This window comes from Oryctolagus cuniculus, chromosome 3 (assembly GCF_964237555.1).
Source record: "Oryctolagus cuniculus chromosome 3, mOryCun1.1, whole genome shotgun sequence".
NCBI lineage: Eukaryota > Metazoa > Chordata > Mammalia > Lagomorpha > Leporidae > Oryctolagus > Oryctolagus cuniculus.
Window position 1 is genome coordinate 37,298,881 of NC_091434.1, and position 16,930 is coordinate 37,315,810.

The window sequence follows — 16,930 nt, forward strand, 5'->3', positions numbered from 1 at the left end:
GGCACAGCACCAGGCCTTCATTTCTATTCTACACACAACAAATACACTCAACCCCCAAACTTCAGTTTTCCCAGCACAAGTCTCTGAAATGGTTCTTCCTTCATTGGTTGTCATGAACTCTTGGCTTGGAACTGCCCTGCTCCTCTGACTACAATCTCTGCCCCAAGTAGTCAGAGTCACTGTATACCAAACAATTCCTTTTGCCTATGACTCTCCCTTTACGTAAAAGGGGGTTAGTTCTACTCATTTTCCAAAACTTCTTCAAAGTCTGACTCAAATGTTTATGAACTCTTTCCAAATTAACCCTAGCAGAGGGAACACTTATTTATTCTAATACTCTGGTTCAGGGCTGCAGTCCTCAGTTTATACTACATTAACTTAAAATTCTTGGTATGTTACATAACTGTTCTAGATTTTTTTTCTTCAGTCTGTGTCAGCTAAGCTACAAATTCTTTATTGCCAGCAGCACTGTAGCCCTATTTTCTTATAAAAGAACTTCACAGAAGCCAACCAGACACTAGTCTCCTATAATCATATGCAATACACAAAATTTATGGAGTTCTCACATGTTATTGATATAAAAGTATAAGGTATGGGAAAACAAAGAGGCGGATTTTAATAGCCAAGTTTCATCTGACAAGGAAGGAAGAAGGGAGGGAAGGAAAGGAAAATAGGAAGGAAGGGAGGAGACGGCACTGTGGTGCAGTGGGTTAAGCTGCCGTCTGCAATTCAGCATTCCAAATGAGCACTGGTTTGATTTCCAGCTGCCCTGCTTTCAATCCAACTCCTTGCTAATATGCCTGGGAAGGTAGTAGAAGATGTCCCCACCTCCTATGTGAGAGGCAGGGTTGGAGTTCTGGCTCTTGACTTTGGCCTGTTCCAGCCCCAGCTGTTGTGGCCATTTGGGGAATGAACCAGCAGGTGAAGATTCTCTTTGTCTCTCCCTCTCTCTATTGCTCAGCCTTTCAACTAAATAAATCTTCTTTTAGGGGGGGGAAAAAAAAAAAAGGTCTACTGTTTACAACTACCCATAGTTTGAAGTGACTTCCTCAGTGACACTGTCTCAAATGATTTGGGAGTGTCAGCCAGTCAGAACAATGGGGCACTCAATGCTACACAGGTGGAGGTTCTAAATGACTACTGAACCCAGCTTTACAATGCACAAATGTTACAGACTAGGATTAGGCCAACAAAAGACCACCCTGATGCAAACACACAGAATCATATGTGCTACAAAAGATAAGAATATTTGTAATTGATATTCAGACTGTTTCTCCAGATTATTTTTAAGGTACATAAATATATTCCAACCTTTTACTTCCGGCTTGCTATGAACAGTCATTTTGTATCAATATAAATCAGTTAATCCGGTTAGAAATCTCAGAAACAGACTCTGAGATCTGCGGCGCATCGGGTTAAAGCCCTGGCCTGAAGTGCCGGCATCCCATATGGGTGCCGGTTCTAGTTCTGGCTGCTCCCCTTCCGATCCAGCTCTCTGCTGTGGCCTGGGAAAAGCAGTGGGCCCCTGCACCCACGAGGGAGACCCGGAAGAAGCTCCTGGCTCCTGGCTTCGGATCAGTGCAGCTCCGGCCATTGCAGCCATCTGGGGAGTGAAGACCTCTCTCTCTGTCTCTATCTCTCTCTGTAACTCTATCTTTCAAAGAAATAAAATAAATCTTAACAATAAGGTAAAAAGAGAACAAAGTGCTTTTCAGTACAAATATGCACTTCATTTATAACAAAAAGAATGTTTCTCATTAATAAGAAAGTTGTACTAACAAGTACAAAACATATACACAAAAGCCCGTAAGTCCACCCAACTAGACCATCAACTGAGTTCCCGAGTAAAACCCACAATTGTGTACTCCAAGTTTTTTAAATCCATGTGTCAAACATATTACCTAGTAGCCTCCAAGTGTGTTTCTGTTAGAATGAACATAAAAAGGTGCCATTCGTTATTCCTCTAGGCACACACTCCCCTGGCACCTACCTTTATCCCTGGGATCAACAAGCAGATCATCAGCTGAGCAGGGACTCTCCTCGCTGCCTTCGTTGGAGATGGTGAGGAACGACGTGGGGGACACGGACTGGGAGCGGCTGCTGTTGTTGCTGCCCTTGTCCGCCCCGCCGGGGGTCTGTGTGTCGATACTCCGAGTGCTGCTACTTCTCTGCACCAGGGGCGGAGGGGCACGGTGTCCATCTGGAATGTCTTGTGGCTGTTAAAAGATTTTTTAAAAAAACATCTGGCTATTTACCACTGATTTTGAAATTCATCAGCAATGCAACTAGTGTCAATCTTCCCCTGTAGTGCCAAGGCCTCACAATCCCTTCACACTTAAGAGGCCTTTGTGCCGCTTATCACTGACATCCCCTCTGTGAGAGTGGAGACCAAGTGAAGACTTTGTATTCCCTGGGGGTTGGCACCTAGCAGCTTGCTAAAGGTTACTGAATAAATGAATTACTTATCATATGCTAGATACTGTTTTAAAAATTATAAAGGAGGGCCACGATAAAAGGGGAGAAATCTAGGACTAGCACTACATTCCATGTTAGAGGAAAAGGTTATCTATGTGTGAACTACTGGTATTTGGTGGCAGGCCCTTGCAACCTTTCTCCCTCTACCCACCCCCCTTCAAAGAGATTTTAGAAAGAAACCTAAAATGGGGAAAGGTGAATCAAAGCAGTGCTAACGCAGGAATCAAGACCACATTCTGACAAAAGCGTGTGTGGCTCACTTAGCAGGGAAGCCAGTTCCCTGTACATTATGATTTGTTTACATTTGTCCATCAGGAATGTTTACCCATAGCACAGATGTAGAGTGTGTGGGAGCTGTGTCTTCTCTAAGCTAACTCAACCTTTTGTCTTAACTAAAGGGGTCTTATGCATCAATAAAATATCACTTGAAACTCCCTAATTCCTTCCTCACTGAAGAATGGAGGCTTAGGTAAATATTCTCTGTAATATGGCTTTTAAATCTAAACTAGTTTTTCCTCATTGTTTTAATGGGAACCATTCTCATGTGTATTCTAGTTAGGAGAAAGGCTAGGTAGAAAATCATTGCTAAATGCACTTCATGATTATACAGCCTGGCATGTCAATTAAAACCAAATAGTAACTGACAGTCAAACAAGGAACAAGCAGATTCACACTTAGAAAATAATTGATGTCATCTAACTCTCCTTCTGTCAAAATCAGTAAGTAACTTTCTGTCAAATGCAGTCATAAATATATTATCTGTAGTGATTTTTAAAAAACAAAGTTTCTGTTCAAAGATCTAAATATCTGTCAGATCAGTTGCTTCAATGAGATGCAAAGGAATGAAAACTTTCAAACACTTGCCAAGGTCAAGGTTTTTCAAAAGAGATAAATTTTCATTTTCTTTCAACAAGAAGGAAGAAACCTGAGTAAATATGGAAAACAGAATTGTGAATTTTTTTAAAACTCAGAAGAGTTCATGTGTAAATCTGATTTTAAGACATAAAATTACTTACTATAAGTTGTTCTTCCTTTTCCCCAGTCTCTTTAATTATTATTTCTATCTCTTGATTCAATCCTTCCACGCTATTCCGGAACCGGGAACCTGTTGATTTGGTGATGGGAATTACTGGAATAAGTGCACTCTTTGGAACAGGAGCCTTAAGACAATGGGATGGAAAAAAGGAGAAAAGACATTTAACATTATCTTTTACTTTTCTAGATTGAAGCATAATTCCAGTTGACTTAAGAAAACTCAAAGGGGCTGGCACTGTGGTGCAGCGGGTTGCAATGCTGGCATCCCATATGAGCGCTGGTTCAAATCTTGCTTGCTCTGCTTCCAATTCAGCTCCCTGCTAATGTGCCTGGGAAAGCAGTGGAAGATGCCCAAGCACTTGGGTCCCTGTCATTCATGTGGAAGACCCGGATGCATGCCTGGCTTCTGGCTTTGATCTGGCCCTACCCTGGCTATTGTGGCCATTTGGGAAATGAACCTTCAGACAGAAGATCTTTTATCTATCTCTCCTTCTCTAAAACTCTGCCTTTCAAATAAATAAATCTTAAAAAAATTAAAAAAAAACAGAATAAAGTTTACAGGCCTCACAAAAGTGTGAATAAGCAGACTTTTTCCTTAGTGTGTATGAAATGCAATTGAAAGCCAAAACTGAAGACAATCAAGGTAGAATTTTGGGAATTTATTCACACCAGTGATGGACTGGAAAAGGAACTGGGATAAAGGAAATACTAAAAGAATGATAACCTCAAAGATTCTTTTATGGATGGTAGAGTTCAGACTTCAAAATATAACTTTCAACTCTCATAATGCAACAATTATCTATATACCAGGAAAGAAACCAAAAAGCAGCTTATCAAAAAAGAGATGAGGAATACTTTGGTTGTAAAACCAAAATCACTTCCAAAGTCCACATACTGCAGTGAGATCGTAGAAATGAAAATAACTTCCCTGTGAAATTTATTTATAACCTTCCTTGAAATGGTTTTAAATATGTGTTTTTCAGGAAAGGAAATTATATGATTTTGTTTCTTTTTCCCAAGGTGTTTCTGTAATTTTTAAAATTAAAAATGTTGGCCGGCACCACAGCTCACTAGGCTAATCCTCTGCCTGTGGCACCAGCACCCCGGGTTCTAGTCCTGGTTGGGGTGCCAGTTCTGTCCCGGTTGCTCCTCTTCCAGTCCAGCTCTGTGCTGTGGCCCGGGAAGGCAGTGGAGGATGGCCCAAGTCCTTGGGCTCTGCACCTGCATGGGAGACCAGGTGGAAGTACCTGGCTCCTGGCTTTGGTTCGGCGCAGCACGCCGGCCGTGGCGGCCATTTTGGGGGTGAACCAATGGGAAGAAGACCTTTCTGTCTCTCTAACTCTGTCAAAAAAAAAATTAAAAATGTTTTTGTTGTCATTGTATCACTTTTGAAATGAAATAACTGATTATATAATTACAGGATATTACTTGGTTTCCTGCCAAGATACTAAAATAAAATACAAGACATGTATTACATAGTTATCTGCCAAAGTCAAGTTACAGTATGCCAGAAAATCATCATATACATTATCCTGCTGTCTGGCAAAGAAATGTGGCTAACCCAAACTTCACCTAGGGATGTTTCCTTGAAAACCCTTTTTCAAGGGCAGGTAGGCAAGGAGATTAAGGGGGGAGGGCTTTGGTCATGAATCACTAGCTTCAGTCAATAAATGATCTTGTCAACTGATAGACAACTTAGTATTAAATCTGTATTTCTCTATTTTACTTCCTGCTCATTTTTATAACTTAGGAAAATTAAGGGAAAAATTAGGTGTAATACAATAAGAATGCTTAGAAAACACAGAAAATGTGAGAAAAAAATACCTAGGGAAAGTCCTACTCTGAAACCCTGAGTAGGCACCTCTTCCCAGCTAATGTAGTGCTGAGCCTCCGAAATGTGGGGCAGAAGAGTTCCTTCATGGTTTTGAGGATGAACTGAGAGGATCCCTGGTACATTGCTGTCCTGTAATGGATGGATGCTGGGTAAACAGTAGCTACAGTTTTTTTTCCCCCTACATTCTTTTCTTAAAATACTATTTAGCATTTATTATTCTTTTTTAAAACAATTATTTTATTTATTTTAAAGAGTTACAGAGAGAGGTAGAGCCAGAGAGAGGTCTTCCATTCTGCTGGTTCACTCCCCAAATGACCACAATGGCCAGAGCTGAGCTGATCCGAAGCCAGGAGCCAGGAGCTTCTTCCAGGTCTCCCACGTGGGTGCAGGGGCTTAAGTGCTTGGGCCATCTTCCATTGCTTTCTCAGGGCACAGAAGAAAGCTAGATCGGAAGAGGAGAAGCCGGGACTAGAACTGGCACCCATATGGGATGCCAGCGCTGTGGGCTGGGGCTTTAACCCACCGTGCTGTGGGCCCCTCTATTATTCTTTTCACATTTTTTATTCAAATCTTATTTACTTTCTTTTACATATGCCAATCATTTTTTTTAACTTGAAAGGCAAGTGAGAGTAAGATTTATTTATTTATTTGAAATAGTAAAGAGAGGGAGACACATACACACACACATAAGCACACACATAAGTGGGGGAGGAAGGGACAGAAAGAGGGAAGTGGGAGGTGGGGGGAGGGAAGGAGGAAGGTGGGGGGAGAGAGAAAATCGATCTTCTATCCACTGGTTCACTTCCCAGATGGCCACAATGGCCAGTGCTGGGCCAGGCTGAAGCCAGGAGTCTAAAGCTTTATCTGGGTCTCCCATGTGGGTGGCAGGGGCTCAAATACTCAGGCCATCTTCCACTACGAAAATTTGTATTTAAAAAACTTTCAATTCCAATATCTTTAAGTCATTTTCTACAGTGTAGATCTCTGGAGCACTGATAAACCCTATCTAAAAATTCTTTCTCAAAAATTTATTCAAGATGCAGAGAGGCAGCAAATAAAGAGAAGACGAGAGAGGTAGAAAGAACTACTATCTGCTGGTTAAGGCCTCAAACGTCCAGAGCTGAACCAGGGCCAGAGAGATACACACATGAGAGCCCTCACCAGATACTGACCCCATGGACTTCTAGTCTCCAGAATTGGGTAAAAACAGATTTTGTTACAGAATGCTAATGACACTGATATACACACCCTTAATTTTTTCATTTCAACCATTTTTAATAAGTTTAAGAGCCTACTTAAATATAACCCAGAGATATGGCAATTCAAAGAAATTGAATATGTCCATAAAACTTCTATCCTGAGAAGTCATTTTTAACTACCACTGTCTTCTTTATTTCAAAAGTAATATGCACTGAACAAAAAAAAATAAATGGAATTCAGTCACCCAGTGGTAACAACTGTTAATCTGGTAAGTATTCTTCTATCCAAGTCTTTTTCTTCTAAGTATATACATTTTTGAAAAGATTTATTTATTACTTATTATTTTAATTTACCTGAATTAGAGAAAAGAAGAGACAGAGAGAGACAGAGACAGAGACAGAGAGAAGGGTTGTTTCTATCCATTGGTTTACTCTCCAAATGGCCACAACAGCAGGCCAACACCAGGAACCTGGAGCTTCACTGGGGTCTCCCATGTGAGTGCAGGGGCCCAAGAATTTAGGTCATCTTCCACTGCTTTCCTAGGCACATTAGCAGGGAGCAGGATTGGAAGTGCAGTAGCCGGGACTCAAATGGGCACCCATATGGGATGCTAGCATTGCAGGCAACAGCTTAACCCACTATAATGCCAGCCCCAAACATACGCATTTTTAACCATAAACAGATTGTACTGAGTGCTCTGTATCTCGTTACTTCATATCATATCTCTAGTATCTTTCTATGTTTTAAAATTTATTTGCTATGTCAGTTGTACAGCTGCTTAGCATTTCATTGCATGAGGACATGAAGAAATAAATGCTCACTTATTGGACAGTTTCCAGTTTTTCACTATTCAAAAAAATGTCATTATGAGCATCCTCTTGGGTAAACATGTGTACATAACAGGTAAATATCTCTTTAGGATAAATTCCTGGGGAAGAGCGAATATTTGCAAAAAGAGCAGGAAAGATTTTCAGGACTTTGATTAATAATTTCAAACTAAATGGCAAAGTATTCTACTGCTTACATTTCTACCTGCCCTAATACATACATACATACATACACACACACGTGTAAAATTCTTAACCTTGGCTTAGTTTCATAGAATAAAAATGACCTCGTATCTTTATAATTTCTGCAGTTGAACGTAAGTGAAGGTGAATTTTTTTCTTCTTTATTTGTGTTTTAATGATCTATATATTTATTTGAAGGTCAGAGTTACAGACACTGAGGGAGAGACAAAAAGAGAGACATTTCATCTACTGGTTCATTCCCCAGATGACCACAATGACCATGGCTGGACCAGGCTAAAGCCAGGAGCTTCTTTGGGGTCTCCCACATGTGTAGCAGAGGCTAAACACTTTGGGCCATCCTCCACTGCTTTTACCAGTCCATTAGAAGGGAGCTGTATTGGAAGTGGAGAAGCTGAGACTCAAACTGGAACCCTTATGGGATGCCAGCATTGCAAGCAGTGGCTTTATCTGCTACTCTATAACACCAAACCCGATGGTAAATTTTTTAAACAATTACCAATCATTTGTCCACTTCATAACAGGCAGAAAGGGATTACTTGTTTTTTCCTTGGCTTGAAATAGCTCTTTATAGTGCTTACATATGAACTCTATCTTGTACATTGAAAATATATTTTAATTCTCATCCAAATTATAAGTGACTTAAACATTATTCAGAGTATATTTAAAGACCATTTCTAGATCTTTTTGGGGGCAGGGAGGTAAAGTATCTGTTCACCTTTTTCTTAGGTATACAGACATTTGCCCCATAAAACCCACGGTGAGGTATAGCTCAATAGCTATCAGTTAAAGATTAGAGAATAAGTACCAAAACCAATTATTTTAGATTTAGAATAGTTGATCTTCCATGATTCTTTCCTACAATAATTAGGAATTCAAAAAGCAAAATTGATTTGACATACTAAATTTTGCTCCATGAGCTATAAAATTAACAAATATACTGTATATTGTAATAATACAAAGCTCCCACAATATTCTAAAATCCAAAAGCTCTATAAAAAATAAAGTAACAGGGGTGAGTTTTTTGCACAGCAGGTTAAGCCACCACTTGGTACATTCACATCCCTATCGGAGTGTCTGGTTGAATTCTGGCTACCTGGCTTCCCATCCAGCTTCCTACTAATGCATCCTGGGAGGCAGCAGATAGTGACTCAAGAGTTTGGATTCCTGCCATCCACCTTGGAGACCTGGACTGAGTTCCAGGATCCTTGCTTCAGCCTGGTTCAGCCTTGGGTGTTGTGAGCATTTGGTGAGTTCAACAACAGATGGATGAATTCTGTCTCTTCTCTTTCTGTCATCTTGTCTTTCAAGTAGATGAAAAGTAACGAATTACATTTGACTTTTATTAATAAAGTATGAGTTAGGATAAAAAATACTTAGCTTCAACTTTGATCTGAAAATCTATTTGGGGGAGACAAGTTGTTATCCATTGTTCATGTTAATGATATATAGTAATTAAAAATTGGAAAACAGCTATGATTAAAAATAGAAGATAAAGCATAGAATATTTATGACATACCACAGAACCATTATAAATCATGCCTTTTGACAAACTCAACAATGCAAACAAAATATTAAGTTAACACTGAATGCTAACAACAACAAAAAGAATATAGGATTTTATACATAGATGCACAACTTTGTTTTATAAAATAGTAGGATTTACTGAATACTTAATATGTGCTCAGCTCTGTTCTAAGCACTTTATATACATTTTTTATTTACTCTCACAAAAGCTTGACTCTCTCAAAGACTATATACCATCTCAGTTTTTCACTTAAAAAAAAAAAAAAAAAAAGCTCTGAGAAGCTAACTAACCCAGGGTCACAGAATTGGAGATAACCGTAAGCCTTGGGGCCAGTGTGGTGGCGTAGCAGGCTAAGCCTCTGCTTTGGGTGCCCACAGGTGCTGGTTTGAGTCCCAGCTGCTCCACTTCTGATCCAGCTTCCTGCTAATGGCCTGGGAAAGCAGTAGAAGATGGCCCAAGTGGTTGGGCCCCTGCACCCACGTGGGAGACCAAGAAGAAGCTTCTGGGGCAAAGGCTGTGACATAGTGGGTCAAGCCGCTGCCAGCAGTGCAGGCATCCCATAAGTGCACCAGTTCTAGTCCCGGCTGCTCCACTTCCGATCCAGCTCTCTGCTATGGTCTGGGAAAGCAGTGGAAGATGGCCCAAGTCTTTGGGCCCCTCACCTGTGTGGGAGATCCAGAGGAAGCTCCAGGCTCCTAGCTTTGGATCCACCCAGCTCTGGCTCTTGTGGCCATTTAGGGACTGAACCAGAGAATAGAAGACCTTTCTTTGTCTCTCCTTCTCTCTGTAACTTTACCTTTCAAATAACTAAATAAAATCTTAAAAAATAAACAACTTAAGGCTCTACCACACTAAAAGTACAAATGGTCCCAAATATTGAAAATAGTTACCTTTACATAGAAAGACTATATGTGATTTTTCATTTTTAATTTCCCGATTTCTCCTGAGTACTTTCCTATCCTTTGATTATCAGAATTCTTTGAGTGAATCATTATATATATATATATATATATTTTTTTTTTTTTTTTTGACAGGCAGAGTTAGACGGTGAGAGAGAGACAGAGAGAAAGGTCTTCCTTCTGTTGGTTCACCCCCTAAATGGCTCCTACGGCCGGCGCGCTGCACCGATCCAAAGGCAGGAGCCAGGTGCTTCCTCCTGGTCTCCCATGCAGGTGCAGGGCCCAGGGACCTGGGCCATCCTCCACTGCACTCCTGGGCCACAGCATAGAGCTGGCCTGGAAGAGGGGCAACCGGGACAGGACTGGCGCCCCAACTGGCACCTTTGATTATCAGAATTCTCTGAGTGAATCACTAACTTTAGATAATTCAGCATAATATTTATCTAAGATAGTCTGAGTTCTTTTTTTTTTTTTTGCCTTGATAACTGTCCAATTTCCCTTAAAGATGTTTTCAGCCTCATAAACTCAAATTATCAGACAGAAAAAAATTTTTCTTCGTTGTGATAACTGTAAGTAGATTGCTTTGATTCAAGTCTCAAAGTTCTGTTCTTTTAAAACAGCTATCTTTGACATGGCACCAAAAGTAATCTCCATAAAAGAAAAAAAAAGGATATATTGAAAGTCACCAAAATAAATATGTTTTTAAGATCTATTTATTTATTTATTTGAAAGGCAGAGTTACAGAGACAGAGGGGGAAGAGACAGAGAGAGAGAGAGATCATCCATCATATTGTCCATCTGCTGGTTCACTTTTCAAATAGTCACAGTGGTCAGGGCTGGACCAGGAGCCCAGAGCTCCATCTGGGTCTCCCAGTGGTCCAGCCACTTGGGTCATCTTCCACTGCATTCTCAAGCACATCAGCAGGGAGCAGGAGTGCAGTGGAGCAGTGGGGACTCCACCCTGATATGGGATGCCAGCACTGCAGGTGGCAGTTCAACCTGCTGGGCCACAACGCCAGTCCCCCAGGAGTTATTAGTACATGCACTATACAAATACTTTTTTTTCCACGATGTGTGATGGTACTCATTTCCAAACTTCAGTTCTTTTATACAGTCACAAAGTAACAAACAGCGTGCAGTGGATGCCATTTCCAGGCTGCTTGCTGGTATGCATTTTCTAATGGTTAAGTTCCAGAAACTTAAGAAAAGAACAGTCTGGGAGGCAAAGATAATCCATCAAGGAATTTTGTGTGAGTTTGTGCAAATGTCACACTTTTTTGGATTTTAGAATCATAATGATTTATTAGTAAGCTTGTCTAGTACAGGAATCTTAAATATTTTTTAACTGTCATGTTGAGAAATGATACACAGAAGAACATGGGAGTGTAGTAACTCCATACATCTGGTTTGCTGATACTGTCTAATGCTTCTCAAGGTGGTAAAAGAAGTTACAGCCTTCACATTTGATAAGAAATTTTTCTCCAGTATAATCCATAAAGCATCATGTATTTACTGATACTTTTATCTATTTAAAGCAAAGGACAAAAGAGGAATAAAAAAGAGGGGTGAGGGGAAGAGAAAGCAAGCAATTTCCTTAAGTCCAACACATCCTTTTAGCTAAGTCAAAGATTGAACCATAAGTTATTTAACTAGCAATAGTGACATAAGCATAATTTATTTAATTAGCAATAGTAACATAATTCGGGGAAACAGTCCATCAGGCTGCCTGGGAAAGATTTTCTTCATTAACTATAATGTTACTATTCAAAAAATAGAAGGTAGCAGGAATTTGATTTCACTTCTTAAATAAACTGCATTCCAAAATACCAAAGAATAACAAAAATGATTGCACTTAAACTTTTATCCTTCATTGTAATAGATCTTAAAGAATTTAATAGCAACAATTAATTCTTCCCATATCTATACAGCTTTCTGGAATAAAATCTGTACTTCTAAATATAAATTAGCCTATGCAAATAAAAGTAGGTTATCAGATTAACCCTGATTAACTAAAAGATACAAAAATTCATAATTGTGATAGAGTAAAATTTGCCTCTCGGGGTGGGTATAGTGGTACAGCACAGTAGACCACCACACATCATATGGGAGTGCCTGGCTCGAGTCTTGGCTACTCCACAATTCCAAATCATCTTCCTGAATATGTTTGGAAGGCAATGGATGATGGCCATGCTAGTTGGTTCCTGCCACCAACATGGGAGACTTGGATGGAGTTTCTGGCTCCTGGCTTTGGCCCAGCCTAGTTCTGTTTGTTATGGGCATTTCGAGAGTGAACCAATGGATGGATGATCTCTCTCTCTCTCTCTCCCCCCCTTTCTCTCTCACTCTACCTTTCAAATAAATAACTAAACCATTTTTAAAATGAAATACATAAAAATTCTTAACTGTGCTAAGGTGGTATTTCCCTCTTAGGGCAGGCATCCTGGTATAGTGGGTTAGCCCACCACTAGGGATGCTGGCACCCCATATCAAATGCTTTAGCAGATCTCAGCTAATTAAGATTTCTAATTAGATATGTCATCATATAAAAATTTTAAATTTCTATATAAACTCTCCATATTTCTCTATATATTGCAGGTTAAAAATCAAGTTCTGCATAAAACTGCTAATTAGCCAACTAAAAAAGAACAATAGAAGGTCTGGTGAAAACATTGTAACTTCCATGTCAGTTTCACAATTTTTTTTTTTTTTTTTTGACAGGCAGAGTGGACAGAGAGAGAGAGAGACAGAGAGAAAGGTCTTCCTTTGCCGTTGGTTCACCCTCCAATGGCCGCCTTGGCCGGCGTGCTGCGGCCAGCGCACCGCGCTGATCCGATGGCAGGAGCCAGGAGCCAGGTGCTTTTCCTGGTCTCCCATGGGGTGCAGGGCCCAAGCACCTGGGCCATCCTCCACTGCACTCCCTGGCCACAGCAGAGAGCTGGCCTGAAAGAGGGGCAACCGGGACAGAATCTGGCGCTCCAACCGGGACTAGAACCCGGTGTGCCGGCGCCGCTAGGCGGAGGATTAGCCTAGTGAGCCGCGGCGCCGGCCAGTTTCACAATGTTTTAAGGTGCACATTAAGACTGTAGTAGAACCCATACTGCATCAGGAAAGACAGAGAAAATACCTACTGAAACAGCAGCTGAGCAGGAGAGAGAAATCTAGAGTTAAATGTTTGTAAAGGATAAAAATCTCCTTTGATAGGTAAGTAGGATGGAAAAAGGTCTGTTCAGCAAAGCTCCATGAAAGAACAATGAATCAGAACCTGTACTATAACCAAAGGGAGGTAAAAATCTGTTTAGAATGATTAACAAGAAGAAAACACCTGTAAAAAACCCACTTTCCTATTGTAAGAGCTTTTCAATCAGGACCTGATAACAATACTTCCTTGATCCTTCCTGTCTCGTCACTGTAGCTTTACTTCTGTTTTCCTGCAATCGTTGTACTCTCATTCAGTATCCACCTCCTCAGCTCTTCTAAACTGCAGTTAAACTTTTTTTTTAAAGGGAATAGCCAACATACCTACTCTCATATTCTAGATGGCAAAATCATCATCAATCATTTCCTGGACTGGCATATAAAGATTCCAGTACAGAGCAGTGACTTTAATCGCTTTTATAGATTCATTTACCTGAAAGAGTGATAGAGAGAGAGTGAGAGAGATAATTTTGGTCCACTGGTTCACTGGCCAAATGGTCACAATACCAGGACTATACCAGGTGGAAGCCAGGAACCAGAATTCCATTCAGATCCCCCACATAGGTGGCAGCAGCCCAAGTACTTGAGCCATTTTCTGCTGCTTTCCCGGCACATTAGCAGGGAGTTGGATCAGAAGCGGAGTAGGGACCAGCTCTGTGGCCTTGCAGGTAAAACTGCCAATTGTGGTGCTGGCATCTCATATGGGTGCTGGTCGAGTCCTGGCTGCTCCACTTCCCTTCCAACTCCCTGTTGATGCAAGTAGGAAAGCAGTGGAAGACGGCGCAAGTCCTTAGGTCCCTGCACTCATGTGGGAGACCCAGAAAAAGCTCCTGGTTTCAGATTTTGTAGCCATTTGGGGAGCAAAGCAGCAGACAGAAGCCCTCTCTGATTCTCCCCTCCTCTAATTCTGCCTTTCAAACAAATAAATAAATCTTAAAAAAAAGTGGAGCTGCTGGCACTCAAACTGGCACCTACATGGGATGCCGGCACTGCAGGCAGCACCACAACACTGGTGCCCTAATTTTAATTTTTTTTTTTTTTTTACAGTGCAATTGATATGGGATAAGTAAGCAGGAAGTTAGTTTTGACAAGTTGGAATTCTTGTACCCCTGCAGTATAATACTATCTCTCTTTTTAAAGCTTTTATTTAATGAATGCAAATTTCATAGGTACAACTTTAGGAATATAGTGGTTCTTTCCCCTGCATCCCCCCACCACCACCTCCTACTCCCTCTCCTATCCCATTTTTCATTAAGATTCATTTTTAATTTATATACAGAAGACCAACTCTATACTAAGGAAAGATTTCAACAGTTTGCACCCACCCATACACACACACACAACATATAAAGTTCTGTTTGAAGACACATTTTGTAGTTAATTCTCATAGTACAACTCATTAAGGACCGAGGTTCTACATGGGGAATAAGTGCACAGTGACTCCTGTTGTTAATTTAACAATTAACACTCTTATTTATGACATCAGTGATCACCCGAGGCTCGTGCCATGAGCTGCCAAGGTTATGGAAGCCTTTTGTGACCACAAACTCCATTAGTATTTGGACAAGGTCATAAGCAAAGTGGAAGTTCTCTCCTACCTTCAGAGAAAAGTACACCCTTCTTTGATGGCTCCTTCTTTCCACTAGGGTAATGCTATCTCTTTAACTGTCAATTTGATATGTCTACTTCCCCAGGATGTACCTGTTGTACCTAGGACCAGGGCTCATGCTAAGACCCCATATTGTTTGCATATCCAATTGGGATACCACTCCCTTCCTTACAAGAGGTGGAAGGCAGGACAGAGCTCTCTTCGTCATGGGCCCTGCTTAGACGTACCCCTCTAGTTTGCACTTTCCACTTACAGGCACTTCTGCTTTCACTTTCTTCTGTTGAATGCACTCAGACACAATGCTCTCATGGGCTCTTCTGCCACAGAGCTCAGGCAAACCTTTCCCCTCTCCCACTAACCCACTATTGGATGATCTTCTCAATTATAGGCATCCTTTTCAATTTTTCTTTTCTCTCTAACTTATGGGTACTTCTTTGGCCCACTCATGTTGGGTACTTCTCTGCATGGGATGGGCTACACTCACACAAGAATATACATTTATTCTCTCACTGCCAAATAAACTCTGTCCCTATCTGCACCCAATACCAGTCCCCACTTAGTATTTCTATCTCTGCAGGAGGCAAAAACCTGGATTGAAAAATTAAAATATTAATTGCCCACATTACAAAAGCTTTTCCTTCCTCAGATAAAAATAGGAGTTTTCCTTTGCTCTCAATCTTTTCTAAGCTACTATAAAACTATGCTGTCTTCAGACCAATTGAAGAAATAAAATCCTATGGGAATGCTTTCTTGCTTGAGGCTGTAAAAACAGCCAGAACATACTTGCAGGATCTTTCAATTCTCGCCTCCAAATTCATTCATCTGGCTGTGAAGATGCTGGCACTTACCACTCTTCTGTTAACTGACATCTGACCTTAGCCCTCAAGCAATTCTGAAATGTACTGGCCATATTTTCTAACAAACCAATATCCTCATTAAGAGTATGACATTTTAAGCATTTGTGGGCTTTGTCATTTTTAGACATATGAAAAATTCTTTTCCTCTAGGTAACCTGGCACTGTTCAGTCTTCCTCATAGACAGTTCTCCTGAATTTACAGGGAAAGGATGATGGAAAAAAAAAAAAAGAATTTTGTTATACTGCAATAAATCCAATGTGTGCCCAAAGGAAAGATCTTTTGTTAACTAGTGGCTGCAGATTACATCAATACCATAAGTGCAATACTGCCCCTCAATTGTTAAGTAATAAAGGAATTTTCCAGTAAAAATATTCTTCTGTATATCATGAAATCCAAACAAATAAACTATAATAACTTGTAAGAAGTCTACCAAAAACAAAAATCAAACCTCAAAATATTCAAACTTCTTAACCAAGTAATAGAAAAATACCTAGAAAAGAACCCAGAAAAAGCTTTAAGCACAAAAACATTGGACCCAACTAACTAATCTCAACTAGGAAATGCTCTACAGACCATGAGACAGTGAAATGTTCCTGAGTGCTGAAGACGCGGGTAAGATGCCTGTGCCCCAGGTTCCTGATTCCATCTTCCTTCTGTTGCAGATCCTGGGAACGAGCAGGGACGACTCAAGGAATCGGGTTCCTGCACCCATGTGGGACACATGGATTGAGTTCCCAGCTCCTGGGTTGCCTCCCACCTCTAATACACAGGCATTTGGAGAGCAAATCGTGGATGGGATCTCTTGTTTGCTCTTTCTGCCGCTCAGGTTTTTTTTTTTTTATTTTTTAAGATTTATTTATTTATTTATTTGACAGTTACAGAGAGAGAGAGAGAGAGAGAGAGAGACAGAGAGAAAGGTCTTCCTTCTGTTGGTTCACCTCCCAAATGGCTGCTACGGCCAGCGCGCTGCGCCGATCCGAAGCCAGGAGCCAGGTGCTTCCTCCTGGTCTCCCAGGCGGGTGCAGGGCCCAAGGACCTGGGCCATCCTCCACTGCCTTTCTGGGCCACAGCAGAGAGCTGGAAAAAGGAACAACCGGGACTAGAACTGGTGCCCATATGGGATGCCGGCGCCGCTGGTGGAGGATTAACCAAGTGAGCCACGGCACTGGACCCCTCTGCCTCTCAAATAAATTAAAAAACATTTTTTTAAGTGTTCCTGAAGTATTTGTAATAAACATTTTCCCCTATTACACACAAAAAGGCAGAATA

General features: G+C 40.8%; 1 protein-coding gene across 1 annotated transcript in view; it reads right to left on the reverse strand.

Annotated features, from left to right (window-relative positions):
* Positions 1–16,930, reverse strand: part of FAM117B (family with sequence similarity 117 member B) — a 116,430-nt gene that overhangs the window by 10,317 nt on the left and 89,183 nt on the right. The window contains exons 5-6 of the mRNA XM_070070359.1: positions 3,492–3,635; positions 1,991–2,216 (exon numbers count right to left, since the gene is read on the reverse strand). Of these exons, the coding sequence (XP_069926460.1) occupies positions 1,991–2,216; positions 3,492–3,635 (370 nt within the window). The remainder of the gene's footprint in view (positions 1–1,990; positions 2,217–3,491; positions 3,636–16,930) is intronic.